The 24,378-nt window shown below is 39.8% G+C and overlaps 2 protein-coding genes and 1 long non-coding RNA gene across 4 annotated transcripts; 2 read left to right on the top strand and 1 right to left on the bottom strand.

Annotated features, from left to right (window-relative positions):
• Nucleotides 1-1,464: 1,464 nt before the first annotated feature.
• On the top strand, nucleotides 1,465-5,691 carry polg2 (polymerase (DNA directed), gamma 2, accessory subunit). The gene is given in 9 exon segments (XM_059340409.1): nucleotides 1,465-2,051; nucleotides 2,054-2,558; nucleotides 2,739-2,844; nucleotides 3,253-3,358; nucleotides 3,724-3,909; nucleotides 4,552-4,689; nucleotides 4,789-4,869; nucleotides 5,025-5,125; nucleotides 5,234-5,691. Coding segments are annotated over 9 exon segments (1,425 nt in total). The 5' UTR covers nucleotides 1,465-2,015; the 3' UTR covers nucleotides 5,400-5,691.
• On the bottom strand, nucleotides 2,710-7,033 carry LOC131977215 (uncharacterized). Of its 2 annotated transcripts, XR_009394867.1 has the most exons (4): nucleotides 6,665-7,033; nucleotides 4,497-4,860; nucleotides 3,710-3,846; nucleotides 2,710-3,340 (listed from the first exon to the last, which is right to left on the bottom strand). It is a non-coding gene; the product is annotated as an uncharacterized LOC131977215 (long non-coding RNA). The 2 variants fall into 2 exon arrangements; XR_009394865.1 differs by lacking the exon at nucleotides 2,710-3,340 and having other exon boundaries at nucleotides 3,372-3,846.
• On the top strand, nucleotides 6,020-23,467 carry srp68 (signal recognition particle 68). Its single transcript, XM_059340398.1, has 16 exons — nucleotides 6,020-6,182; nucleotides 6,683-6,749; nucleotides 8,117-8,230; nucleotides 8,551-8,746; nucleotides 13,469-13,551; nucleotides 13,662-13,771; nucleotides 14,590-14,669; nucleotides 14,946-15,086; nucleotides 18,044-18,142; nucleotides 18,336-18,400; nucleotides 19,522-19,675; nucleotides 20,013-20,107; nucleotides 20,356-20,485; nucleotides 20,680-20,755; nucleotides 20,881-20,933; nucleotides 21,558-23,467. Exons 1-16 carry the CDS (start codon nucleotides 6,095-6,097, stop codon nucleotides 21,783-21,785), a joined length of 1,779 nt encoding a protein of 592 aa, XP_059196381.1. The 5' UTR covers nucleotides 6,020-6,094; the 3' UTR covers nucleotides 21,786-23,467.
• Nucleotides 23,468-24,378: the final 911 nt, after the last annotated feature.

The raw sequence follows: 24,378 nt of genomic DNA, 5'->3' as shown, positions 1-24,378 counted from the left end.
ATTAGACTGCCACCAAGGGGCCGATCAATAAAAACTTAAAGGGTATCCTCAGGAGGACATTGACAATAGTTGTACCAAGTTTTGTATAATAATGCACAAACTATCCCTTTAATCCTCATACAGTGTCTGAAGAAGGACTCTTAACTGATATGTATAAGTTAGAAGAGGCAGGTAGCAATGGTGGAAAGTAACTATGTACATTTACTCAAGTACTGGACTTAAAGTAAAATTTTGAGGTACTTTTATGTACATTTTATGTAACTTTATACTTCTACTCCACTACATTTTGAGACATATATTGTACTTTTTATTCCTCTACATTTAGCTGACAGCTTTAGTTACTTTTCAGGTCAAGATTTAAAATGATAAACATGATACATTTAAAATGATTACCCATTTTTCATGAATTAAACCACTTAAAAATTTATTAGGTAGTTAAAATGAGCAGAGTGGAGTCATTTCACAGTTTGGTATTAGTACTTTTACTGAAGTAAAGGATCTGAACACTTCTTCCACCACTGTCTTTTTTACTTCTTTATTTTTATTTTTTATTTTTTATTTTTTATTTTTTATTTTTATTTTTTTTATTTTTATTTTTTTCTGCGTTTCTGCGCATGCGCGGCCTTTCCGGCTTCTGCGCACGCGCGGCCCCACTGTGCTTCTGCGCATGCGCGACTTTTTAACTTCTGCGCATGCGTGGATTTTTCCGCTTCTGCGCATGCGCGGTCTATTTCGCTTCTGAGCATGCGCGGGTTTTTCGCGCATGCGCATTGACTAGGAAATCCGCGCATACGCAGAACCGCAAAACGCCACGCATGCGCAGAAGCACAGCGGGGCCGCGCATGCGCAGAAGCCGGAAAGGCCGCGCATGCGCAGAAAAAAATGGGTAATCATTTTAAATGTATCATGTTTTTCATTTTAAATCTTGACCTGAAAAGTAACTACAGCTGTCAGCTAAATGTAGAGGAATAAAAAGTACAATATATGTCTCAAAATGTAGTGGAGTAGAAGTATAAAATTACATAAAATGTACATACAAGTACCTCAAAATTTTACTTTAAGTCCAGTACTTGAGTAAATGTACATAGTTACTTTCCACCATTGCTACCTGCCTCTTCTAACGTATACATATCAGTTAAGAGTCCTCCTTCAGACACTGTATGAGGATTAAAGGGATAGTTTGTGCATTATTATACAAAACTTGGTACAATTATTGTCAATGCCCTCCTGAGGATAACCCTTAAAGGTTTTATTGATCGGCCCCTAGTTGGCCCTGTGGTGTCAGTCTAATTCATAGGGGTGATACAGACTGGCCCCTGTAACGCACACACCCCGACGGCAGCATGCCCCGACACGCGTGTTCTGCGAGGGCCCGTTCAGTACTGCTTGTTTTTAAATGTTGCCGGATTCTATGAGTGGAATCTGTTATAATTCCTTTGATTAAGCATATAATAGTTTTTGGGATGGCGTTAGTAATTATAACTAGATATTAAGAACGTTAAAATGGCTTTAAGTTGTGCGCCTCCGGAAAGCGTGTACCAAAGAGAATATAATTGCAAAATCATTTTATTTATCAAAGACAGTGAACGCACCACCAGCAAGCTCTCGTAACCCGGATGTAAACATTATCATATCCGGATCAAATAATTCACATGTCCTTCCTGTGTATTTCAAATTTTATTCAGCGGTTATTATTGAACATAAACTGACACAGCAGTAGTGAGAAACTTTTCAGATAGGTGTATTTTCTTTTAAATGCACCTGCAGGTTGTAGCATCTGTGGTATATAGCATTAAACGCTGCGAGCTAGCTAAAGTCTGCTAAAAGTCAACGGACAGAGGATGAAGTCACTTCACTGGGCTTGTATTTTTGAGTTTAGCAGAGAAAGTAAAATGTCTTTTTTACTTTAAGTAAGGTCACTTGATAGATTAATGTCTATCTAATACTTTAAAGTTAAAATATTGATTTTACACAGTTGAGTTGTATTTGGTCTTTAAGAGATCAGATTTTTACTCATGAGGATTCATCACTTCAACAGACAATCTTTTTTGTTCTCAAGCTTCTCATCATGTTACCCCACTGTGTCAGGCGTGTTGTTTTGTCGAGGCGTTTATTAAAAACATCACTTGCTCTGCAGCACAGCAGGACACACTGCAGCGCATCATCAACAGAGGATCCGGATCAGGTCAGGACTCTGCTGCAGCTCTGTGTGGACAGGCACTATGTCTCACCTGGTCAGACTAACACGGAGCTGTTTCGGCGTGGGATGAGCTGCAGTTATGGCCCTCTGGGCACGGAGCTGAGGAGAAACCTGCTTCAGCAGTGGTGGTACTCTGTGACCAGCTCCACAGCTCAGGTGTTTGGGATAAACTCTCTGAGCAGCAGTAGCAGCAGCAACGAGGACACAGCAACAGATGGACAGGGACAACTCAGGGTTGTTGAGTCGGAACAGTTAAAACACATACTTGAACAGAAAAAACTGAGCAAGGAGCAGCTCATCCAGAGGGTACAGATGCTCATTCACAGGTCCCCATCTCTGAGGACAAACTTTCTTCAAGGTAGAGTGCTGCATGACATATCAGAACCTAAAAATAAAATGTGAAGGGACAAAAGAACAGAGCAGCAGCCTTGTAAACAGTGTTTTCTGCTATACATATTTTTTTTATGTGGAGAACACATTGATAATTTATTGAAGACAAAAACAACTGATCTGCAACAAGAGTCTTTTTATTTCACAGGTGCCTTGGAGCAATTTGTCCCCTCGTTGGAGCTGGTGAACAGGAAGCTGCCCTTCGGCCTGGCTGAGGCTGGCCTGTGTTTCCAACCCTCAGATGGTTCTGGTTGGTGAGGCTTCATCTCCTGTCTGTCTGACTGTTTGTCGATGCATTCTTGTAAAAAAAAAAGTTTACTCTTGCACTACAGATTCTCCAGAAGATATTATATTTGATCCTTCATACTTAATATTGCTTGATGAGTTTGTCATTTGCGCATGTATGTTATAAAATGACAAGAATGTGGATGTTGAGTAAAATAACATCTTAAATCTGTATTTGCATTTTGTTGTACACTGTTCATTATTTAACCATTAGAGGGCGAACTGGTCCCAGTTTTCTGCTATAATAGACATTTGTGCTTTTATGAGAAAGGGCTTTGCTGTGCTTCATTACAACATTGTAATATTAATCGGTAAACGGCTCAAATAAAGTTTTTTCTAGTGCTACTGTAACTATAATGTAATGGTTCTTCTAGCAGCCCAGCTGAAATGACTCAGACGTCTCTGGTGTGGTTCTGCTCTCCTCGTACTTCTTCCCAGTGGCTCGATCACTGGACACGGCAGAGACTGAAGTGGTGGAGGAAAGTGAGTATTGTTAAATATGAGGGAGTATTTCAGAGCAGGGCATTCAAGTTGAAATGATCCTTATCATTACTCTGATACACACTAATTTTTTTTAACGTTAAACAGCATGTAGAAAAGATGTATTCCTGTTTTTTTGAAGATTTTATTTGAATTACAGTATATTTATAACTACACCATAGTTTTACAGTTTTATTGTGCAGTGCTAGCTCTAGCCAAAAAAGCATTATATTGCTGTTTTAATGGGTTTCTTCTTCCTTCAAGGCCCCAAACACTACAATTCCCACAGAAAAGAGGAAGTCCGTCTTTCAATAATTTTGTACATCAAAATAACTTCAGTTACATGAAATCAACCTGTGTCTTTCCAGTTTGCCCTGTCTCCATCAGACTTCAGCAGTAATGACGTCCCAGAGGAGGAACTCGAGAAGGCGGCGTCTCGTGGTGTGAGGATCATCTACAGCTTCCCGTGGGGACAGGAGACTCTGGAGACGCTGTGGAGCAGAGGAGACACTGAACTGCTGCAGACACACAAAGGAGTCCATTCCAAACTACAAGTCAGTCTGCTTTTTGTTTCAGTGTCCTCATGTGGACACTGGCTTTCAGTCACATTCATATCACCTGCAGTTATGTTGGCAAGATATGTGAGGATTTTACCTTTATAAATACTGTTATGAATTACTGGGACACTTGAATGAGATGAAGCTATCGTTAATGTTATTAGTAACACCTGTGTCTCAGTGTACATCTAAACTACAGGTGCATCTCAATAAATTAGAATATTTAAAAAAAAGGTCAAATTCCAGTAGTTCAAGGCAAATAGCCCCAACCAAGTATTGAGTGCATATAGATGGACATACTTTTCAGATGCCAAAATTTCCATATTAAACATACTTTTTAAAATTGTTCTTTTGTAATATACAATTTTTTTGATCATTCATTAAATGTAAGCCATAATCATTGTAATTAGAAGAAATTAAATGAATTAAGACATGAAATATTTCATTCTGTGTAATGGATCTATATAATGTGTTATTTCCACTTTTTGAATTACTGACATAAATAAACTTTTCTATGATATTCTAATTTATTGAGATACAACTGTATTAAGCATGTTCCACAAATCACACACACAGCTACTCACTACTACTGTTGCTTTTCTTCATGCAGTTTTATTTGTCTTTCTAAACACACTTCAGTGTCGAGATGGCCGTAAGTCAGTTCCTCACGTCGTCTCAATAACCGGGAACATGGACCGTGGCGTGATGGCCTTTCTGTCCAGCTCACTGCAGCAGCTCAAGAAAGAAGACAGCAAGCAGAAGCTGCTGCAGAGAAAGGTAGTGAACCAAAGCTCACCCACTTGTTGCCATCTGTTGGTGATGTGATTCTCTGGATACAAAGTATTGATCACTGACTTGGTTCACTGTTGACTTTAGGTTCTGAGGTTGCACCCAGTGTTGGCTCCAGTCAAAGTGGCTTTAGACATTGGCAAAGGAGCCACTGTGGAGCTGCGGCAGGTAAGAAAAACATGTATGAACAGCTGAAATCAATGATTTATTGATTTGTAGTTCTGAGGGAAAATTATATTTAAAGGCAAATCTGCATGAATTTAACTTGTTGTTTGTTTCAGCATTAGTGAAGGTAGATTAATGAGTGTTTAATAATTCTGTAGGTGTGTGAGGGGCTGCTGCAGGAGTTCATGGAGGCTAAGATCTCTGTGTGGCCTGGGTATCTTGAAACTCTGCCAATGTCAATGGAGCAGCTGAACACAAAGTAAAGTGCAGTCTGTTGTAATTTAAGAAAAATTGCTAATTTAGAAGAAAATGATCAGTGTTTCTCTTGCTGCGGACTGATGTGTGCGTCTCTGTTGATGCATTTTAGGTACGATGAGATGGGAGTGCTTTTCACCGTGGTGATCAGTGAGAACACCCTGGAGAGCGGCCTCCTTCAAGTCCGCAGCAGAGACACCACCGTCAAAGAGATCAAGCACATCTCTGAGATCAAAAACTTTCTGTGCAGATACATTTCTGCTGCAGACAACATCTGAATGGACTTTTTGGTGTAGGAACCAAAAAGAAATACTGAATGTAGTGATGCTTCCATTTTGCAGCCCGTTCTTCGGGTCCAAAATGAATGCATGAATCTATAAAACAAGGACTTTGTTCTGAGGATTATTTAGCTCAACAGAGCATTTATGGCCTCCTCTCAGTACGTCCGAGGAAGAGGTGAATAACTCATACTTGTGTTTTACTGCGTTCCATCTGGTCTATGTCACTTTGTGAATTCAACAAAGTGGTACATGCATTTTATGAGGATTTAAATAAATGTTGGGGTGTTTATTTTTGTCTCACTTTTTATTAAAATATGCAGAATGCATCTTATATTTGTTGTCCCTGTTGGTTGTCGGAGATTGGTTGATTGCTTAATAGCCTTGTAAATTCCTCTTAAGGTTTAATCATCATTCTTGACCTAGAAAAATACACATCAAGGTCCATTTCATTGCATACTTGTATTTATTCATACATCATATTGTAACAGGGACTTTGTATTGGGAAGAAAAATGTTTTAAAAAAATAACCTACAGTCACACCAAAACCTGTGAAAAATAATCATATAGTCCGATTAGCTAAATCTCGCGAGATTTGGACGCAGTTTCGCCCCTCCCCGTGCTTCATTGGTTCCCCTCTTCACTTCTGACTGAGCATGTGTGTGTGTGCCGCTTAGCTGTTAGCATCAGCAGATATGGCCGCAGACAAGCAAAACGACGTTAAACTGTCCTCCGTGGATGAAAATAAAGAAAATAAACCGGATGGAGGACTTGGACTGGAGAGTATCCTTTACAGCACCAGACGTGTAGCGTGGTTTTGTCTTCTTCTTCCAGTGAAGCTGTGTCAGGCTCAGAAGCTAACGGTAGCTTGTTAGCTTGGAGGATAACGTTAGCTAGCGTTATTAGGCTACGTGTCATACTGAAGCAGACTGTCAATGGCAGGCATGAAAAACAGATTTAATTGGCTTGTTTTAAACTTTGTGTAAATTTTAAGGACGTGAAATTAACTATATTTAATAGTGTTAGTTAACTTGTGCCTCTATGTATATATTTTTTTATTAATTTACATGTAACGGTTGTAATTGTTGAGTTTCAGTGGTTGCTAACGTTAACTTAGTTTTCTGTAACATATCACAGCACCACTGGCAGACTCTCCGGGTCTGTACGTCCTGTGCTAACATGACTGGCATATTCATACTTAAATATTAGTGACAAATGTTACCCTGGTGTACTATTGTTGGTGTGTGATGTTGTCAGAGTTGTACCTTAACTTTGATTTCCAGTTTTGCAAATAATCAAGGAGTCCCAGCAGCAACATGGCCTCAGACACGGAGACTACCAGAGATACAGGTGAGCTGTGCTCAATCATACTACCTGAACCACAGCTGCAGAGATGTCTGTGGTGAACCTGTCCACACAGAGGTGCACACCATCCACTACCACAAGAAATTCATAGGGCATATATTGTGTGTTAATTGACATTCAACTTCTGTCAGTGACTTGGTTTTGACCAAATTCATGTTTATATTATTGTGTTTTTTGAGAGATGAATACATTGAAAATAAGCTGTTGTGGGGGAGCATCTGCTGCCATATGGTTCACATGAGACAGGTGGTTTGCAAATAGCACTTTGAACCATATAGGGGTAAAATTAGTGCCAATCAGTGCAATTAGTTCTACCTCAAATGGCTTATAACTGTTTTTTTTTCTGTCCCATTTCTTCACAATGATACAATATTGGAAATGGGGCTGAACGATTAATTGGAAGTTTATCAAAAATGAAATGCAGACTTGTGCAGTATCCAAATAGCAGAAGGTGCAAAATAATCAAAATAGTATTCTGAATAATCCACTGTCGTGCTGAAGAGAAGCCTACAAATTTTATTCTACAAACTTTTTTGGTGGGGATCTGCCCCAAACACACAAAAAATTCTTGTAACTTTCTTTTTAATTAAATGAAAACGAGAATAATGATGCAGATATTAAAATTCCTTTAAGTATCATGTTTCAGATATTGGTAACATGGTTAAAACCTTATATCCCGATAAAGGCAAATTACTTTCTCAATAATTGATGATTGATAATTTTTCACAATATAGCATGTTTTCTTGTAATTCAGTAATGAGTCCATATGAAAAAGCTTCATGGTAAAGCCTATTTTTCTGTACTCCATGTTAGCGAAACGGCACCTTTATGGTTTGCTCCAGCCTCCCCATCACATACAGGGATCAGGATGTAAATCAGTTTGGTCACTGTTTTTTTTTGTTTTTTTTTTAAACTATCGTTCACTCCTCGTTAGAAATATCTATTTTATAATCCAGTCATGTACAACACCACCAATAACTACAGTCTCAATAATTGACCTATAAATGAATTAAGATCTCTCTGACAGTGTTAACGAAATATGTACATTATAAGTGTTATGGTGGTAAAATGTATGGCATAGTTTCTGTATACAGTTGCTGTACCTTTTTTAAAGGAGAAAACAAAGAATGTATTTTATGCACATCATTTTCGCTACTATAGCTTTCTCAAAGTGGCTCAATTAACAAATGTCCTTTTTTACACAATTTAGGCTTCTAATTTTTTTCAAAGAAAATCCTGGAATTTCTTGGTGTAAAAAACTTGACTGTGGTTGTGATATCTGTTGTGCAAAACCAAGATGAAAATGTTATTAATTTACTGTAATATAACCATTTTTATGTAACTGTGTGTAGGGGTTACTGCTCCCGCAGACTGCGTCGCCTTCGCAAGACTCTTGGCTTCAAGATGGGAAACCGACACAAGTTCATTGGGAAGAAAATAACTGTTGAGATGCTTTCTGACAGCAGGTGAGGAATGGAAAGTATGAGACTGACACTTATGTGCAGTTAGCTGGCTGATGAATGAGTCTGATATACAGTAAATAATGGTTTGACATACAAACCCTGTGTTGTGTTGGATGCAGGATTCTAAATTTACATTACAGAGGAGTTTGGCCTGTTCCTACCAAAATGTGTTGTTATCTGTATACAACCTCACTACTAAACCACAGAATTACAATGGGTCATGTATTAATGCATTTGCTGAAGATAAAGTAAATGTAAATGTGTCCACTATAAATTGTGGGGAAAAATGCGACCAAACAACTGATGCAATGACATCCCTTCAGGTATCTGTTGCTGGTATTAATGGAGGCAGAGCGTGCATGGAGTTACGCCATGCAGCTGAAGCAGGAGGCCAACACAGAGCCACGTAAGCGCTTTCACCTGCTGGCACGACTACGCAAGGCTGCTAAGCACAGTGAGAAGCTGGAGAAGCTCTGTGAGAGCCCAAATGTTGACGCCAAGACCAAACTTGAGGCTCAGGTAACATAAAGTCACCTTCAACCTTGTAGGTACACAGTCCAGTTGCAGTGGCGGTTCTAGACCAAAATTACCAGGGGGGCCGAGGTGGGCCAAGTGTTTTTTTCAGGGGGGCACATATAAGGAGAAAACAGGGCAATATTTAACCTTTCAAAATGTTTAGTTTATTTAAAATCCCAAACTGAGTCCATCATTACAGAATACTCAATCCAGGTTCATACCAGTTGGCCCGGAAACTGCGCTTCCTGTCTCCCATCAATGTGGTAGGGAAGGTCTTTAGATTTGGCTGCACTGGAGTGTCATCCATGCACTTGCTGATATCTGGAGAAAGATGAATACAGTAAACATGAGAGTGCAACTGAGAACAACGTTAATTTAGCATTATTAATTTAACTAGTCTACACTGCTCTCTCACTCACACACACACACACACACACACACACACACACACACACACACACACACACCTGATGGTGCTGTACTTGACATGCATGGTGAATCTGGTTGTCCCTCATTCTGTCCCTCAGTCTTCCTCCTGACTCTCAGATTGCCTTTCACTTTCCACCTCTGTCTGTCTCTCCTCCTCTGGCTCTCTCTCCTCTTCTCCTCCTCTGGTTCTCTCTCTCCACCTGCTCCTGAGCTCTTTCACTTCTCCCTTCATATCCATCTCCCTCACTGTCTTTACGGTGCTTTTTCCCTACTTAGTGGAGCAGCTAAGTGCTCATTTTTACCAGAATCTTTCAGTTTATGATACAAGCGTGAAAATTGGCATGAACATTCTCCATGGGTCACTTAACAAGAAAATTGTCCGAGACATTTGAAATTTTAAGATGGCAGCCATTTTTCAAGATGGCCGACACCTAAGTGGAGCAGTTAAGTGATATAATGGTTTATTTGGTAATACAAGCATAAAAATTGGCATGAGCAGTCTCCGTTGGTCACTTGACAATGACCCACCCACAGTTATTTGAATTTCCAAAATGGCGGCCATTTTTCAAGGTGGCCGACACCTTAATGGAGCAGTTAAGTGATATAATAGTTTATTTGGTGATACAAGCATACAAATTGGCATGAGCAGTCTCTGTTGGTCACTTGACAATGACCCACCCACAGTTATTTGAATTTCCAAGATGGCGGCCATTTTTCAAGATGGCCGACACCTTAATGGAGCAGTTAAGTGAAATAATGGTTTATTTGGTGATACAAGCATACAAATTGGCATGAGCAGTATCTGTGGGTCACTTGACCATAACCCACTCACAGTTACTTGAAATTCAAAGATAGCGGCCGTTTTTCAAGATGGCCGACACCTTAGTGGAGCAATTAAATTATATAATGGTTTATTTGGTGATACAAGCATAAAAATTGGCATGAGCAGTCTCCATGGGTCACTTGACAATAAGTCACCCACAGTTACTTGGGTTGACAAAAAAACACTCCCAGCCACTTGAAATTTCTATTTTCAAGATGGCTGCCCCCTGGATCCTCAAAAGATCAATTTTCTCATAGAAATGTATTGGGTTTTAGATTATTCTGGAAAACAAGTTTTAACACATCGTAATACAGTTGTGTTGATTTGTTGATCATGGACAGATTAGACACGAGTGAGTATCTGCACTACCAGGGCACACTGGTGATATATGACTGCTGTTAAACTCAGAGTGGGGTTCAATGTCAGCCAATTGTAAAGTTAGTCAAAGAAGAGACGACAACTCTCTGAGTAGTTTTAGTTAACTGGGTGGTGTACAGATTGTACAGGGTAAAAATGGCATTGGATGAACGATTGGACTAAGTGTAGGGTTAAGGCATGAACTTAGTTGTATCCCATACATCAACGTGCTTATTAAAAGGTGGTAAAAGGCTAGACCCTCGGCCTCTGCCTTTGAATTTGCTGCAGACATTGCAGAAGCCATCATAACAGTTGAGAAAACAAACAGCAGGACACCAAGATCATACTGGTTATGATACCATTGCAAGAAATGTTCCATTATTTCATAAAATAAATGCTCTGCCTATCTTACGTAGTCCAACCCGACTAGATGAAGGTGATGGCATAGAAAGCACATTGACAAGAAACAGAGCAAAATATCATTCAAGCTGTAAACTTATGTTCAACAACACACAGCTGGAAAGGGCACAAAAAAGGCATCTACTGCTGCTAAAGACACTAAAGATACCAAAGATATCCATGTCAAGAGGTCAAGAAGATCCCTGACTTCTTATGAGGCTGGATATGTGTGGGGACAGGCATTGAAGAGAGACATCCACAAATGCCGAGCCCGTCCGACTGGGGATGGGTTAAACAGGACAAGGAGTAGAAAGTCTTCTGGACTCCACTTCCACCTATTGCGGAGAGTTGTTGGGAGTTGACAAAATGTGGGTGCACCAAGGCTTGTACTGGAAAGTGTAAGTGCTACAGATATGGACTCAGTTGCCCCTGCTAGAACTTATTTGCTTGTTTCTTTTGCCAGTGTTATTCCTTGTTGTCCTTTGTGTTTTAAAGTGTAGGCCTATGGCTCGGCTTCCCCTCGCCACATCGGCGCATTATGTTCTATTTTGTCACCAGCCTATTACTGTGACATGTTCAGTTTTCACTTTGTAACAATGCTTTCACATTTTTAGTTTAGTTCCCTAGTATAGTTTCAGATACTGTTTGTCATGGTTCCTTGTCAGCCAGAGCTGCTGTTGCCTCTGGATCTGTCATTATTGCCATTTAGTATTAACCATTGCTCAATTATTATTTTGGAGCACTGTCCGTTCAGCACCACAACTTTGTTTCCCCACCCCTTAGTATTTATTTGGCATGTTTAATGGCAGTAGTAATGGTAAGTTATAAAAAAAAGTCATTTAAAAAAGTATTTTAAAAAGCCCTCATTGTAAGGGAGCCTGTGTACCTCGGTGAACCCGGAGAGCTACGCCGGTGGGAGGGAACTCCTGTCAGGTTTTACCAAACTGGGCAGGTCGTGGGCAAGGAGTCAGACAAAGCACAGTCAAACAACCTCTCTTGAGGAACCCAATACATTTCTATGAGAAAATTCATAATTTAAAGGTCCACATGGCAGGCGGCAGTCATCCTGAAAAAAAAAATTGCCGCCTTGAAATTTCAAGTAGCTGTTGCTGGCTTATTGTCAAGTGACCCACAGATACTGCTCATGCCAGTTTTTATGCGTATATCACCCAATAAACCATTGTATCACTTAACTGCTCCACTAAGGTGTCGGCCATCTTGAAAAATGGCCGCTCTCTTGGAATTTCAAGTAACTGTGCGTTGCTTATTGTCAAGTGACCTACAGATACTGCTCATGCCAATTTTTATACTTGTATCACCAAATAAACCATTATATCATTCAATTGCTCCACTAAGGTGTCGGCCATCTTGAAAAATGGCCAAAATCTTGGAATTTCAAGTAACTGTGGGTGGGTTATTGTGAAGTGACCTACAGATACTGCTCATGCCAATTTTTATGCTTGTACCACCAATAGACCATTATATAATTTAATTGCGCCACTATGGTGTCGGCCATCTTGAAAAATGGCCGCCATCTTACAATTTCAAATGTCTCGGACAATTTTCTTGTTAAGTGACCCATGGAGACTGCTCATGCCAATTTTTTTGCTTGTAGCACCAAATAAACGATTATATCATTCAATTGCTCCACTAAGGTGTCGGCCATCTTGAAAAATGGCCGCCATCTTGGAATTTCAAGTAACTGTGGGTGGGTTATTGTCAAGTGACCAACAGAGACTGCTCATGCCAATTTGTATGCTTGTATCACCAAATAAACCATTACATCACTTAACTGCTCCACTTAGATGTCGGCCATCTTGAAAAATGGCCGCCATCTTAAAATTTTAAATGTCTCGGACAATTTTCTTGTCAAGTGACCCATGGAGAGTGTTCATGCCAATTTTCACGCTTGTATCATAAACTGAAAGATTATATCACTTAGCCGCTCCACTAACTGGGGCAAAATAGGACGTAATGTCCTTCCTGCTCCTTTTCATGATGATAGCCTACTAAAAAGAAAACTGAGAGGATTGTAGCCTTCTAGTTTCACAAGGCCATGCAAGTTTTTCATTTCATGTCATCATGTTTACTGACTTCAATTGCTTTGCTTATTCACAAACATTGCAAGACCAAGACGTGATTAAGCGCAATAAAAAACAGATTTTATTATTGAAGTGAACAAAAACAGTAAAACATGGATATGTACAAACACACTGAGATTAAATTGAATCGTTTTCCTTACCTTCGACTATTTGCAGTAGTCCATGCACGGCGGCAGCAGATGTTGGCTCACATCCAAAGTTTGCAATCCGCGCGTACTGGTCTTACAACTGTAGGTGGCAGTGTGCGCGTAGCGCTTTTAGGAGTCTGTGGAGAACGATCCGTCGATATGTCTCTAGTTCCGGTCTTCGAGCCAGCACATGTCGCCGTAAGAAATTAATTAACTTATTATCTGTCCAGGAGCAATTTTACAGGGGCACTGGCCCCTGTGTAAAACCGCCAATGTGCAGGTGTATAGAGTATATATGTGCCATGAGATTACAGCCTCAAATGCTTAGAAGTGTTCTTAACCTTTATTATATCACTCTTCGACTAGATACAATTGTTTGATGGTGATGCTTGTGCGAAACAAAATAATGCTAACATTTTTGTTACATAGAATTTATTATTTTATTCTTACAACAGCCGCTAATAAAGTTTAATGTATTTTATTTCAGGCCTACACTGCATACCTGACCGGTATGGTTGAGTTTGAACTACAGGAGTGGAAGCTTGCAATGGAGGCCTTCAATAAGTGCAAGTAAGTTTTAACATCACTACAGTTGTTTTAATATATTGGCAGGATAAATGGGTTGTTTATCATGTAATTTTAAAGACATTTTTTAAACCACCACATTTTTGTATTGTCAGAACAATCTATGAGAAGCTGGCCAGTGCTTTCACCGAGGAGATTTCAGTTCTGTATCGCCAGCGTGTGGACGAGATATCACCAAACATCCGCTACTGTGCTTACAACATTGGTGAGTAACACACATATGGATGTGGCGCAAACTTATCCCCTTTAACATAAGTGACAGCCGTCTTATGCAAAATTTCCACTTGATGGTTCGTCTTTGCGCTGCTCGCTTTTGGTACCGGGTATCTCTTTTTTTTTTTCCTACTGCACATACTCTATCAATGTAGACAGGTTTCTTAGCTGATTTAAAAAAAAAAAAAAAACTGTTGTGAAATCATCTTCAATGTGACATAAAAATTGTGCTCTTTCAATGGATCCTTTCATCAGCAACCAAACAGGCTGGCAATTTAAAAATGTCTGGTTTCAGACAGGATGTTGATTCTAGTGAGGATTTTCTCTGACTCAGAGCATGTGAGTGGAGTGGTGATAATTTCCACTCTGGGCTCAGAGTGCTGTTTGTTTCCTCTGCTCCCCGCTTAAAGCTGCTCCAGGCCTCGGCTCAATATCACTCTGTGCTCAACTCTGATTTCACTCCGCTCAAATCACTCAACGCTCGCTCCAAAAACAGAAAACCCTCTTTGAACTCCATTGTCAAGCTTTGCAACAGCTGATTTTTGAGAGAGAAAAAAGCGTGGGTGCCCAGTACATGGATGCTGTCTGGATTGGGCTCAGGCATGCTTCAAACTCATAGTGAGATCACTGTCACATTGATTTTTGAAGCAGAATGGAGTGGGAGATAAGTACCAGGTACAATCCACAACAGGTGAGACGAGCCGCACTATGCAGTTGAAATGTGGAATTAGACATGTTTAGGCATCCAAAGACATTGTTCACAAATTTAAACACAACGTGTAACTGGATTTTTTTTCTGCCTGATTGCAGGGGACCAGAATGCCATCAATGACTTGATGCAGATGAGGTTGATTGGTGGAGGAGGAGGCATGATGGCTGAGAAACTAGAGGTGAACTTACACAACTTGGACATGAGTTTAAATGCTTGTATCATCATTCTTCTTTTATATATTGGTGGTATTATAACTCATATCCCCTTTTTAGAGGTTGAGCACGCACATATTCCTTATATTTGGTCTCAGTAAAATATAAAGCAAGCAATAAAAAAGTGGGAAAATATGAATAGAAATTTAAGCAAGATTAATTGTCCAATTATGAAATCAGAAGACGTCTTTGCTGTTGTAGGTCTATGTTTTGAAAATGTTTTTTTTTTTCTGTCGTCTCAGGACCTGATCACTCAGGCGAGAACCAAGCAGGCTGCCACCATGAGTGAGGTGGAGTGGCGAGGGCGAACGGTGCCTGTTAAGATTGACAAGGCCCGCATCTTCCTGTTGGGACTGGCAGACAATGAGGCTGCTATCGCTCAGGTCAGTATAGTTACTTCATGCTTTGGAGGGAGTAAAAGTCATCTGTACATAATATTGTTACTTGCCAGCATTTAAAAATACATACCGGGGTGTCTCTGTGGTCTTTGATCAACAGCCTGAATTATTCGTGAGGCTATTTGATGTAACTTTCTGCCAATGTTCATATTACATATATACAATATATATGACTGTGTGAACATGTCTACCTGCACAGACACAGAGTGTAATATAAACAGGACCCTGTATGCTTGCACCTTCTCCTTATGTTTCCTTTCTGTCTTTACTATCAAAATGTATTTTAAAATATCTATTAAAGGTTTCTACACATTCTGGTCTCACACAGTGTAGTCTTAGTCATTAGCTGAAGCCAGACCAGAAGGCAATAAAGAAAAATATAATCTATTGTGTGAAATCTGCACCTTCAGAGCAGTAGTGTTCTGATGTCAGTATTTTATTCTTTGTGCTAAATCACAAAATAAGGAGATCATCCCTTTTTTCCCCTGAGAAATATCAAATGATTCTTAAATTTGAAGAAAAGATAAGAGAAAATACATTTTGTAGATTTTAGCCTGAGAAACAAAGGAATATTTATAATTTGAATAATAGTAATTGTATTCTTGGTTAAGAATAAGAATGTCATTTGATTTGAGGCAAACTGTGCCTTTAACTTCTCTTGCACTGTGCATAACTTTCTGCAGTTAATTATACTTTAGATGTTTGTGTGTATGGCCTGAGTTCATGCAGAACACCTCTTTCTGACAACAGTCACTGCAGTTCCTTCATCTTTCAGTAGGTGACACTCTCCTCTTTCCAGTCTCATATGTCCCCTCTCTGAGCCACCACAGCTCATTCCTCCTGTTTTCTTATGCCAGAAGGCGCAGCACACCCTGCAGACACACCTGTCACACCCACAGCCACTCAGCCCTCTGGCATGCAGGCTCTCTCATTGCACGACTGCATTCTGTGCATTTCAGCCCACACATGAATACAGGGCGACACCCAGCCCTTCTCTGTGGACAGATTAGTATTATCAACACCCTTCAGTTTTAAGTGGCCCCTTTGGGGAATAAACTGCAGCGTTACAGCCCATTGTTAAACTAATAATTGCTGTAACTGAAAGTGTGGGAAGCCACTTTGAAGCTGAATTATCAAGGTTAATATTGTATGACCTATGTAATTAAATAGAACCCTCATCAACACACTCATGTTTGTGAGAGATGGAATAAATTCATTAAAAAAAAAAAAAAAACAAGCTTAACTGCCTTTTGTCCCAAATTGTTCACTAGAACGACAGTGTATGTCACACCAACACCTTAACTTTCCCTCACATTACCCCAGATCCCCAGCTTTTGGCCTCTGAGGACAGGAATTGCCATATTGGGCCATACAGCAGTCCTAGTACAAGAGCTATGTTGACTCCTCCCTCCTCTAATCGGTTTATCCATCCGGCCCTCATTCTGAACAAGAGAGGAGGCTCGACCTGTCGAGCCGGTCGTGCTAGGTGTTGCCAGGGTGTTGGCACGTGTGTGTGTGTGTGTGTGTGTGTGTGTGTGTGTGTGTGTGTGTGTGTGTGTGTGTGTGTGTGTGTGTGTGTGTGTGTGTGTGTGTGTGTGTGTGTGTGTGTGTGTGTGTGTGTGTGTGTGTGTGTGTGTGTGTGTGTGTGTGTGTGTGTGTGTGTGTGTGTGTGTGTGTGTGTGTGTGTGTGTGTGTGTGTGTGTGTGTGTGTGTGTGTGTGTGTGTGTGTGTGTGTGTGTGTGTGTGGCACTAAACAACATCAGCCTTCTGGCTGGATGAGAGCAGCCGCACTACCTCCCTATCAGTTATCACTACGAGGAATTTTTCTCGTAACATTCTTCCCCTGTGTTTCTTCCTCAGGGTGTTTAAAGGGTTAGGCTGTGGCAATAATGTCATCGAGAAAAGCGTTTAACAACTTTTTCTTGAGTTTAAAGCAAAAATTATTCTCCATCTACATTTCTCTTATCATTAATTACACATATTTTCATATTTACAGTAATCCAGCACCATCTTTCTTTAAATAAAACACGATATATCCTGCAGACATCTCTAAGACAGTGGTAGAGTTAACACAGGCTTATTGGAGGAGTGTGTCGATGAAAGAAGGGCGAGGTGAAGAACAATCCTGTCATTCACAAAGATTTGAACCCTGAAACTCCAGAGTGTGATTGCTGATGAGTTGTGTGCAGGAATGTATCGGCAGCCTGCCGGGCCACATACCATTACCTCTCCCCCAGTTTGCCACAGTCCCTGTTTAAATTCTTTGTAACAAACTAATAGGACTTCAAACGGATAAAATATTTCGGTTTGCGTGATTGACTTTTATAAGTGCATGTGTAGCTTTTATCAGGTGCTAAGTGGTTTTGTGTCTGGGTTCACATATGTGATACATATATGGCAACTGTGTCATATTTTTTACTTTGTAGAGGGTTTTTTTCAAGTTTGCTGTCTAGAAACATGTCAAATGTTTCCTGAAATTTACAAAGAGCACTCATAAGAGCTAACATATGAAGTCTTCTCCCAAATTCCCCTAGATGTGAAACCTGTCGACATAGTTTCATGATTTCTTTTTCCTCCATAAAGCTTTCTGCACCTGTTGTCATTTCATACCTGTAACAGAAGTGCACAAAGGTTATTATATAAGGTGCTGACTGCACCATGCATTTTACTGGACTGTGTATTTCTAAGGGATGAACTAATCTGGTCATGTGGATCAGTGCCTATTTAATAATAAAAATTGTTTTCTGGTCCACTTAGTTAGTTTGCAGTGTTTTAAAAAAAATCCTGGTGGAACTGATAGCAGACCAATATTTCCTGTATGTGCTTCATAGAAAATGTATGGCTATATTGTTATTTTGCTAAGAAGCAGGAAACGTTGATTGTGATAAATAACCACTTTGTTCCACGATCAATAACATTTATTGTTTCTGTTGTGCATGCAGACGGCGAATGAGGAAACCAAAGAGCATCTGTATGAGACCCTGCTGGCCGAGTGCAGAGACACCATCCAGGCTGTGAGAGAGGAGCTCAAGAGTGAGACGGTAAGACACAGCCGGTTAAAGAGTTGACATACTTTGGTGAAGGAGAAGGATGGGATGTGAATTTCTGTTTTATGACCTAGATGTTTTGCTAACAGGTCAGAGTTGTCAATTTGACTTGCTGCTTACTAACTACCTTGACATGTGGTCTTAAAACAAGATTTTTTTGTCTTTTAACGATTGCTTATATCTGTAGAAGCAGCGAGAGAGGAGCTCTGAGGGTGACAGCGGCAAGGTGTCAAACCTGCAGTTCCTGCACAGGTAACAGAAACGCCTGTTCTTGAAACATAGACTTAAGTCAAAGATTAGGGCTGTAACGGCACATGTATTTTCACAGTCTGGTGAACAGAGAATACACAGTATGAATGATGCACATAATGCAGACCCAAAATAAACTTTTAGTCACACGCAGCATGTACTGACATGAGCACAACAAGCAAGCACAAATGAAACACCAGAGCTGGAAGACCTGCCTTTGGATTACAGGTCAGCTGCAGCATCATCAGAGAGACGATTTCTGTGTGCCGCCATAGCTCTGTTGTTAGAGGGAGTGTGAATGGAAACACATCCAGCATGCTAAAACGTGTTCAATGACATCACTCAGATGTGCCATTCACCTTGATGAGGAAAACATTTTTGTAGGAGATGAAATTCAGTTTTACAACATATTGTGACTTGATGTCTTTGGGAAAGTGTTCAGTGTTCATACACTGTAATACATAAGTGTTTGGTCAATTATTTGTATTATAAAAATACCCATTTCAAAGTTGCCAGTGGACAAAATGTTACCCCAGTCCTCACCAAGAGGATTTTTTTATCTGCCTTAAACACTTTCACTACTATCTGTTCACAGTAAATTAGGAAGGAAAAAAACATATCCTTATGCATTTGGGGTTATTTTTCCGCTGTACCAAACTTGACTCCTGAAGTCGGGTATCAATCAAACCATCAATTTTATCTGTACCATTTCACCTCTACTCAAGACTTTAACTTGTGCTTTTGAATGCCAAGGTCAGACTTTCTGTCTTTTTAGATGGTCGCTCATGTCAGCCACAAAATCCCATAATCAGATGTCAGATTATGGGATTTTGTGGCTGTAATTAACAGTTGTTTTCATTATTGGTTTACCTGCCATTTCTTGTCTCTATAGTTTTGACTCTAATATATCAGAATACAGTGAAAAAGGCCCATTTAATTATTTCTCAGATCATCTTCATTTTTACTGGTTTTATTAAATCAACAGTCAGAAACCCAAAGATATTCACTTTACACTCATGTCGCAAAGAAAAGCACAGTAACGCATATCCAAGCCTAAGTATAACAAAGCCTTTTCACGTTCATCTCCTTATTGAGTGAATAAACGTGCTGTTGGTCTCCTCCAGTTATCTGACATACATCAAGCTGTGTACGCTGGTGAAGAGGAATGAGAGCATGGCCCATAATCTGCAGGCCAAACTGAAGGAACCCGAATCGGACGAGAACAAGAGAGGGCCCCGTCCACAGGATCTCATCCGCCTCTACGACATCATCCTGCAGGTGAACATCTGGACATTATATTTTGAGATCTGTTTAATCATAAGGTTCTGTTTGTTTTGAAAAGTAGTTTAAAAGTAAAGCTGGATAGAAATGTTGAAGCAGATATATCAAAACAGAGGTCACTGCCCTATTTGCATTATTTTTCCTGTATTTCAGTTGGAGATTGGTAGTTGGCAGTTTCATAGTTCCTCACAGTAGCTGTGTGAGTGTGATGACAGCTGTGACCTTGTTTGACAGTCTGTCACTTTCTTCTCACCTTGTAGCTCATCTTAGGTTCGGCTCTTCCTCCCTCATCACCTTTCTAACCTTCCTCTGTTTGCCTGTTTATCTCCTCTAGAGTCTGGCTGAGCTCTCCACCCTGCAGGGTCTGGAGGACGACCACACCTTCCAGAAGGAAGTGTCCCTCAAGATTCTGGTCTACAAGGCCTACAGGTCAGACATTTATAGGGTTACCACCTCCTAATCTAAAAATACAGTTATGATTCAAGTGATTAAACACTGTCTGGATACATTTTTAACCATTTTAAGTGTTTGTGAGGGAGTTAATGTTCAATTCTGCCATATTATTAGCTTCATATCCATTAGACAACAATGTACTCTCACAGCTACTGTCCTTTTGTTTTCCTTTGCTATACATACAATCACTCACATGTTGTTTCATCCCTCTGTTCCCCTGACAGGTGTTTCTTCATAGCTCAGTCTTATGTGCTGGTGAAAAAGTGGAGTGAGGCGCTAGTCCTGTATGAGAGGGTGCTGAAATACGCCAAGGAGGTCCAGTCTAAAGCCAAAAGCCTCAACAACAGCCTCAAGGTTTGTTATATTAAAAAAAACAAGCAATCAATTCAATTTACAATCCATCATGAAAACGTCCCCCTTACACACATACATAAAGAACCTATATATTTCTTATGTTTTTAAAGTGATCCTGAAAAATTTAATCTTAGTGATCATGTATTAACGTCTGAACTCCAGTAACACCACTGATTTCTCTCTGGTTTCTGCAGGATCTCCCGGACGTTCAGGAGCTCATTGCCGAGGTCAACGCTGAAAAATACTCCCTTCAAGCTGCTGCTATTTTAGGTGAGAGCACCTTTTGAACAGGCCATTTTCTATTCACTCCCTTTATTTTTACTGTGTAAAAAAACATTTTACCTATTGTTCTCTGTTGCCTCTTTCTGTGTAACGAGAAAATGTTTCTGTTTCAGACACTGATGAGACAGCTGAAGTTCCCTCTCAACAGCAGGTCAAAGACAACACGGTGAGAGGACAAAATCCATGGAAGGAAAAAATTCATTATGGAATCAGCTTTTTCTATATTATTATTTTAAAGTCTGCTGTTGTGCTCATTTAAGGCTGATTCCTTCAGTTTAGATGAATGGTCAACAAATTAAAGTTTAGTAGGCTAAATTAAGTTGACTGATCAGTCAATCCACAGAACAGTATTCAGCAACTACTTTGATAATCGATTAATCCTGAAAGTAATTCCTCATACATAAGCAGTAGAGAAATGCCATTTTCAGCCCCTTGAATAAGGGTATTTCCTGCTTTTTATATCATTTAACAGAATATCTTTGTTTTGGACTGAAAAAAACAAGACATTTAAAGACATTACCATGGACTGTGAAGAACTAGGATGGACACTTTTTTACCATTTTTCACATTTTGTAGACTAAACATTCAATCGTGAAAGATTGCAGATCTTCTGCCTGCAGATTCATTAGTTGCAGCACTAATGACAAAACCATTCAACTGTTTTCTGTAAATGTCATTTGATTTCTATATCTGAGTTCTGATATGCCAGATAGCTGAGTTATAAATGTAAACTTGCAGTTATCTGTGTTTATATAATGCTAACTTTTTAACTTGTTCCTTCTTCATGCAGCCCCTCTGCAACCGCCTGGAGACCTTCCGCCTGGACACCACCCTCGTGGGAAAGCAGCCCAATTTGGTCCAGTTCCCTCCCGACTTCCAGCCAATCCCCTGCAAGCCCCTGTTCTTTGACCTTGCTCTCAACCACGTGGCCTTCCCACCGCTGGATGACAAGGTGGAGCAGAAGGGCAAGGGCGGCCTCACCGGCTACATCAAGAACATGTTTGGCTTTGGCAGCTAAATCGACCCCTCCTCCTGGGCTTTTTTTCTCCATCAGAGAGCCACAAGGCCCCGAGTTTACCAAACAACCAGACTTGGGTCAGTTGTTACACAGAATAATTTAAATTACTTTTATGTTTCAATTTTTAGTGCCTAAGTGCAACATGGGTGGAGTTTGCAGCTCCGAGGAAGGCAGAGTGAGTCTAAGAAAGATTATAGAAAGGTATTCAAATACATTTCAAGTAGCAATATGACCCAAGTTCACCTGTCACCTTTTAATAACATCAGCTGCACGGTTTCCTAGTATCCAGGCTCCCTCCTTTATTTGAGCTGTGGAGGTGTCTGTGACTTTCAGGTTTTACAGGTTACCTGCCATGGTCTCAAAGTACAGCCAAGTAGTCAATCTCACAATCCTGTCAGAGTAAACAAAGCCACTTAGGCATCATTAGTAGTTATTTTAAAAAAATGTTCAGTGTTGTCACCGCCTTGATGTAATAGCATCTAATTTTTTTCTTTGTGAGAGATGTTTTCTGCACCATTTCTCAAACATTAAATTTACAAAGTGCAGTTTTGTTATGGCAGCTACTTTGACTTAAAACAAAGTAGTGCTTATCAAATACCACAGTCCTGTGACATGTCAAGCTGTTTCATCAATCATCATGGTTTCTAAAGACGTCAGCCCGTTTCTTCCCTCCACCTCTTTGCTCTGGTCTCTCCTGCTTTTGACCTCCATGTGCTGACAAGTCAGTCGGGAAGAATTTTTTGAAAAGCCTGAAAGTTTTAGGTGCATCAACAGGATGAAAGACAAAGCCATGAATCAAGTGTGAAATGTTTTTTTTTTTCTTTTTTTTTTTAATGCTGGATGATTCAGTGTTTTAATTTGTCAACTACAACCCACACTGGTCACTGTTTATGTTGTCCTGTATGACATGTGGCACTAAACTTGCCGTCATGTTAGAGAAGGGTCCAACTGCTTCAGCCCGTCTAGATGGACGCCGCAGTGTTTAACAACCGTCAGTGTCTTGTGTTTTCATGGCACATTTTCCACAAAAAGGCCTGTTAGCAGCGCTTCAGACTTTAATTAACTAACGTGATGCTTTTATTTTGACATTATTTATGCATTTAAGCAAAATCAATGTCGTTGGACTGCAGTCAGCGTTAAGGAATGGGCGGAGCTTTTAGCAGACTTTCATCCATCATAACACCACGCCTGTTTGTCCGTCATGAGTAGGATAAAATATCTTCATCACCTAATGACATTTCTGTGGGTATACTGTAACTATAAAGACCTTTTGTTATACAGTGTTTGCTGGTCATAATGTCCACATCAAAGCCACTCTTTTCCTCTGATCCTTAAGGGACCTGGTTTGCCTGTGATACCTGGTAAAACACTAAAGCTAGAGGATTGTTTCTGTGTCACTCTCCCACTTGAACATTTAACTGTTTTGCTTACTAATTTTTATCTGACTTTCGTTTTAATTTGTTTTTGATTTATTCCCCTTTAGTGTTTTATGTTAAAGAATTTAGATGGTCGTGCTGGAACAGTTCCAGCACTTTACCTCGATTTGCCTGGGGAAAAAAAACACTTAGTCATGATTAATAATTGTTGGAAACCTAAGCAGAGAACCTAAGAGAAATGGAATTATGAGAATGTATGATTTGATTTGATTTCCAGGCCTATGATTAAAATATATTTGCACCAAACAAGTTTTTCATTCACTTCTTTGCAATATTCAGTAACATGAACTCTTAATTAAAGTCCTTGTGCTTCAGAGAATGACCGTTGTGGAGGAGAGAAGGCTTTTATTGCAGCATCATGGGGCTGGTCGATATGGAGAACATTAAATATCACATTATTTTTGACCAAATCTTTCTGTTGATAGGGTTGACATTTGCTGTTTTAACAACATATTTAGACTAAGATATTTTATAATCGGTAATATGGATATCATTTGGTGGATAAGGACAAATCATAGAGCCCGTTTATGTCAGTTGATAGAGGCTAACTGTCCCTCTCCGATACTGTGTCCAGCGTCACAACACTGCTCCAAATATCAGTCAACCTATCAATCAATGTTAAAAAAAAAAAAGGCAATACTGGAAAAATGAAATGAAAAGCAAAAGATTAGGATGTTATCTGTCCTTAAAAGAGACCATGAATTGGCAGAATATCTCTGTACTTTCAGAGATAGAAAGCAGAGACACGTCCTAACCATGTACAGCCTCAGTGACCACAGAATGGCCATTAAAACAGGAAGACGCAAAAAGCCTTATGTTCTTGTTTGCTCCATTTTGTTTATATCTTTCATTAACATTTGTGTTTACAGGTGTATCTCAATAAAATAGAATCATAGAAAAGTTTATCAGTATTTCAATTTTAAAGTCCATCACACACTGAATTCAACATTTCATGTCTTAATTTATTTAATGTCTTGTAATTATAATTATTTGGGCTTACATCTAATAAAGACCTAAAAAGTATGTTTAATATTGAAATGTTGGCCTCTGAAAAGTATGTCCATCTGTATGCACTTGATACTTGGTTGGGGCTATTTGACTTGAACTACTGGAAATGGACTTTTCCATGATATGCTGATTTATTTAGATGCACCTGT

The sequence above is a fragment of the Centropristis striata genome, chromosome 1 (assembly GCF_030273125.1).
Source record: "Centropristis striata isolate RG_2023a ecotype Rhode Island chromosome 1, C.striata_1.0, whole genome shotgun sequence".
In the NCBI taxonomy this organism is placed as follows: Eukaryota; Metazoa; Chordata; class Actinopteri; order Perciformes; family Serranidae; genus Centropristis; species Centropristis striata.
This window is presented reverse-complemented; position numbering and strand designations above follow the sequence as displayed.

What these genes read in the sequence shown, in the direction of transcription:
- srp68 (XM_059340398.1), top strand. Translation starts at nt 6,095, where the DNA reads ATGGCCGCAGACAAGCAAAACGACGTTAAACTGTCCTCCGTGGATGAA. An exon ending in TGGAGGACTTGGACTGGAGA is followed by an intron (nt 6,183 to 6,682) that starts GTATCCTTTACA and finishes TTTGATTTCCAG; the next exon opens with TTTTGCAAATAATCAAGGAG. An exon ending in AACCTGCAGTTCCTGCACAG is followed by an intron (nt 18,401 to 19,521) that starts GTAACAGAAACG and finishes GGTCTCCTCCAG; the next exon opens with TTATCTGACATACATCAAGC.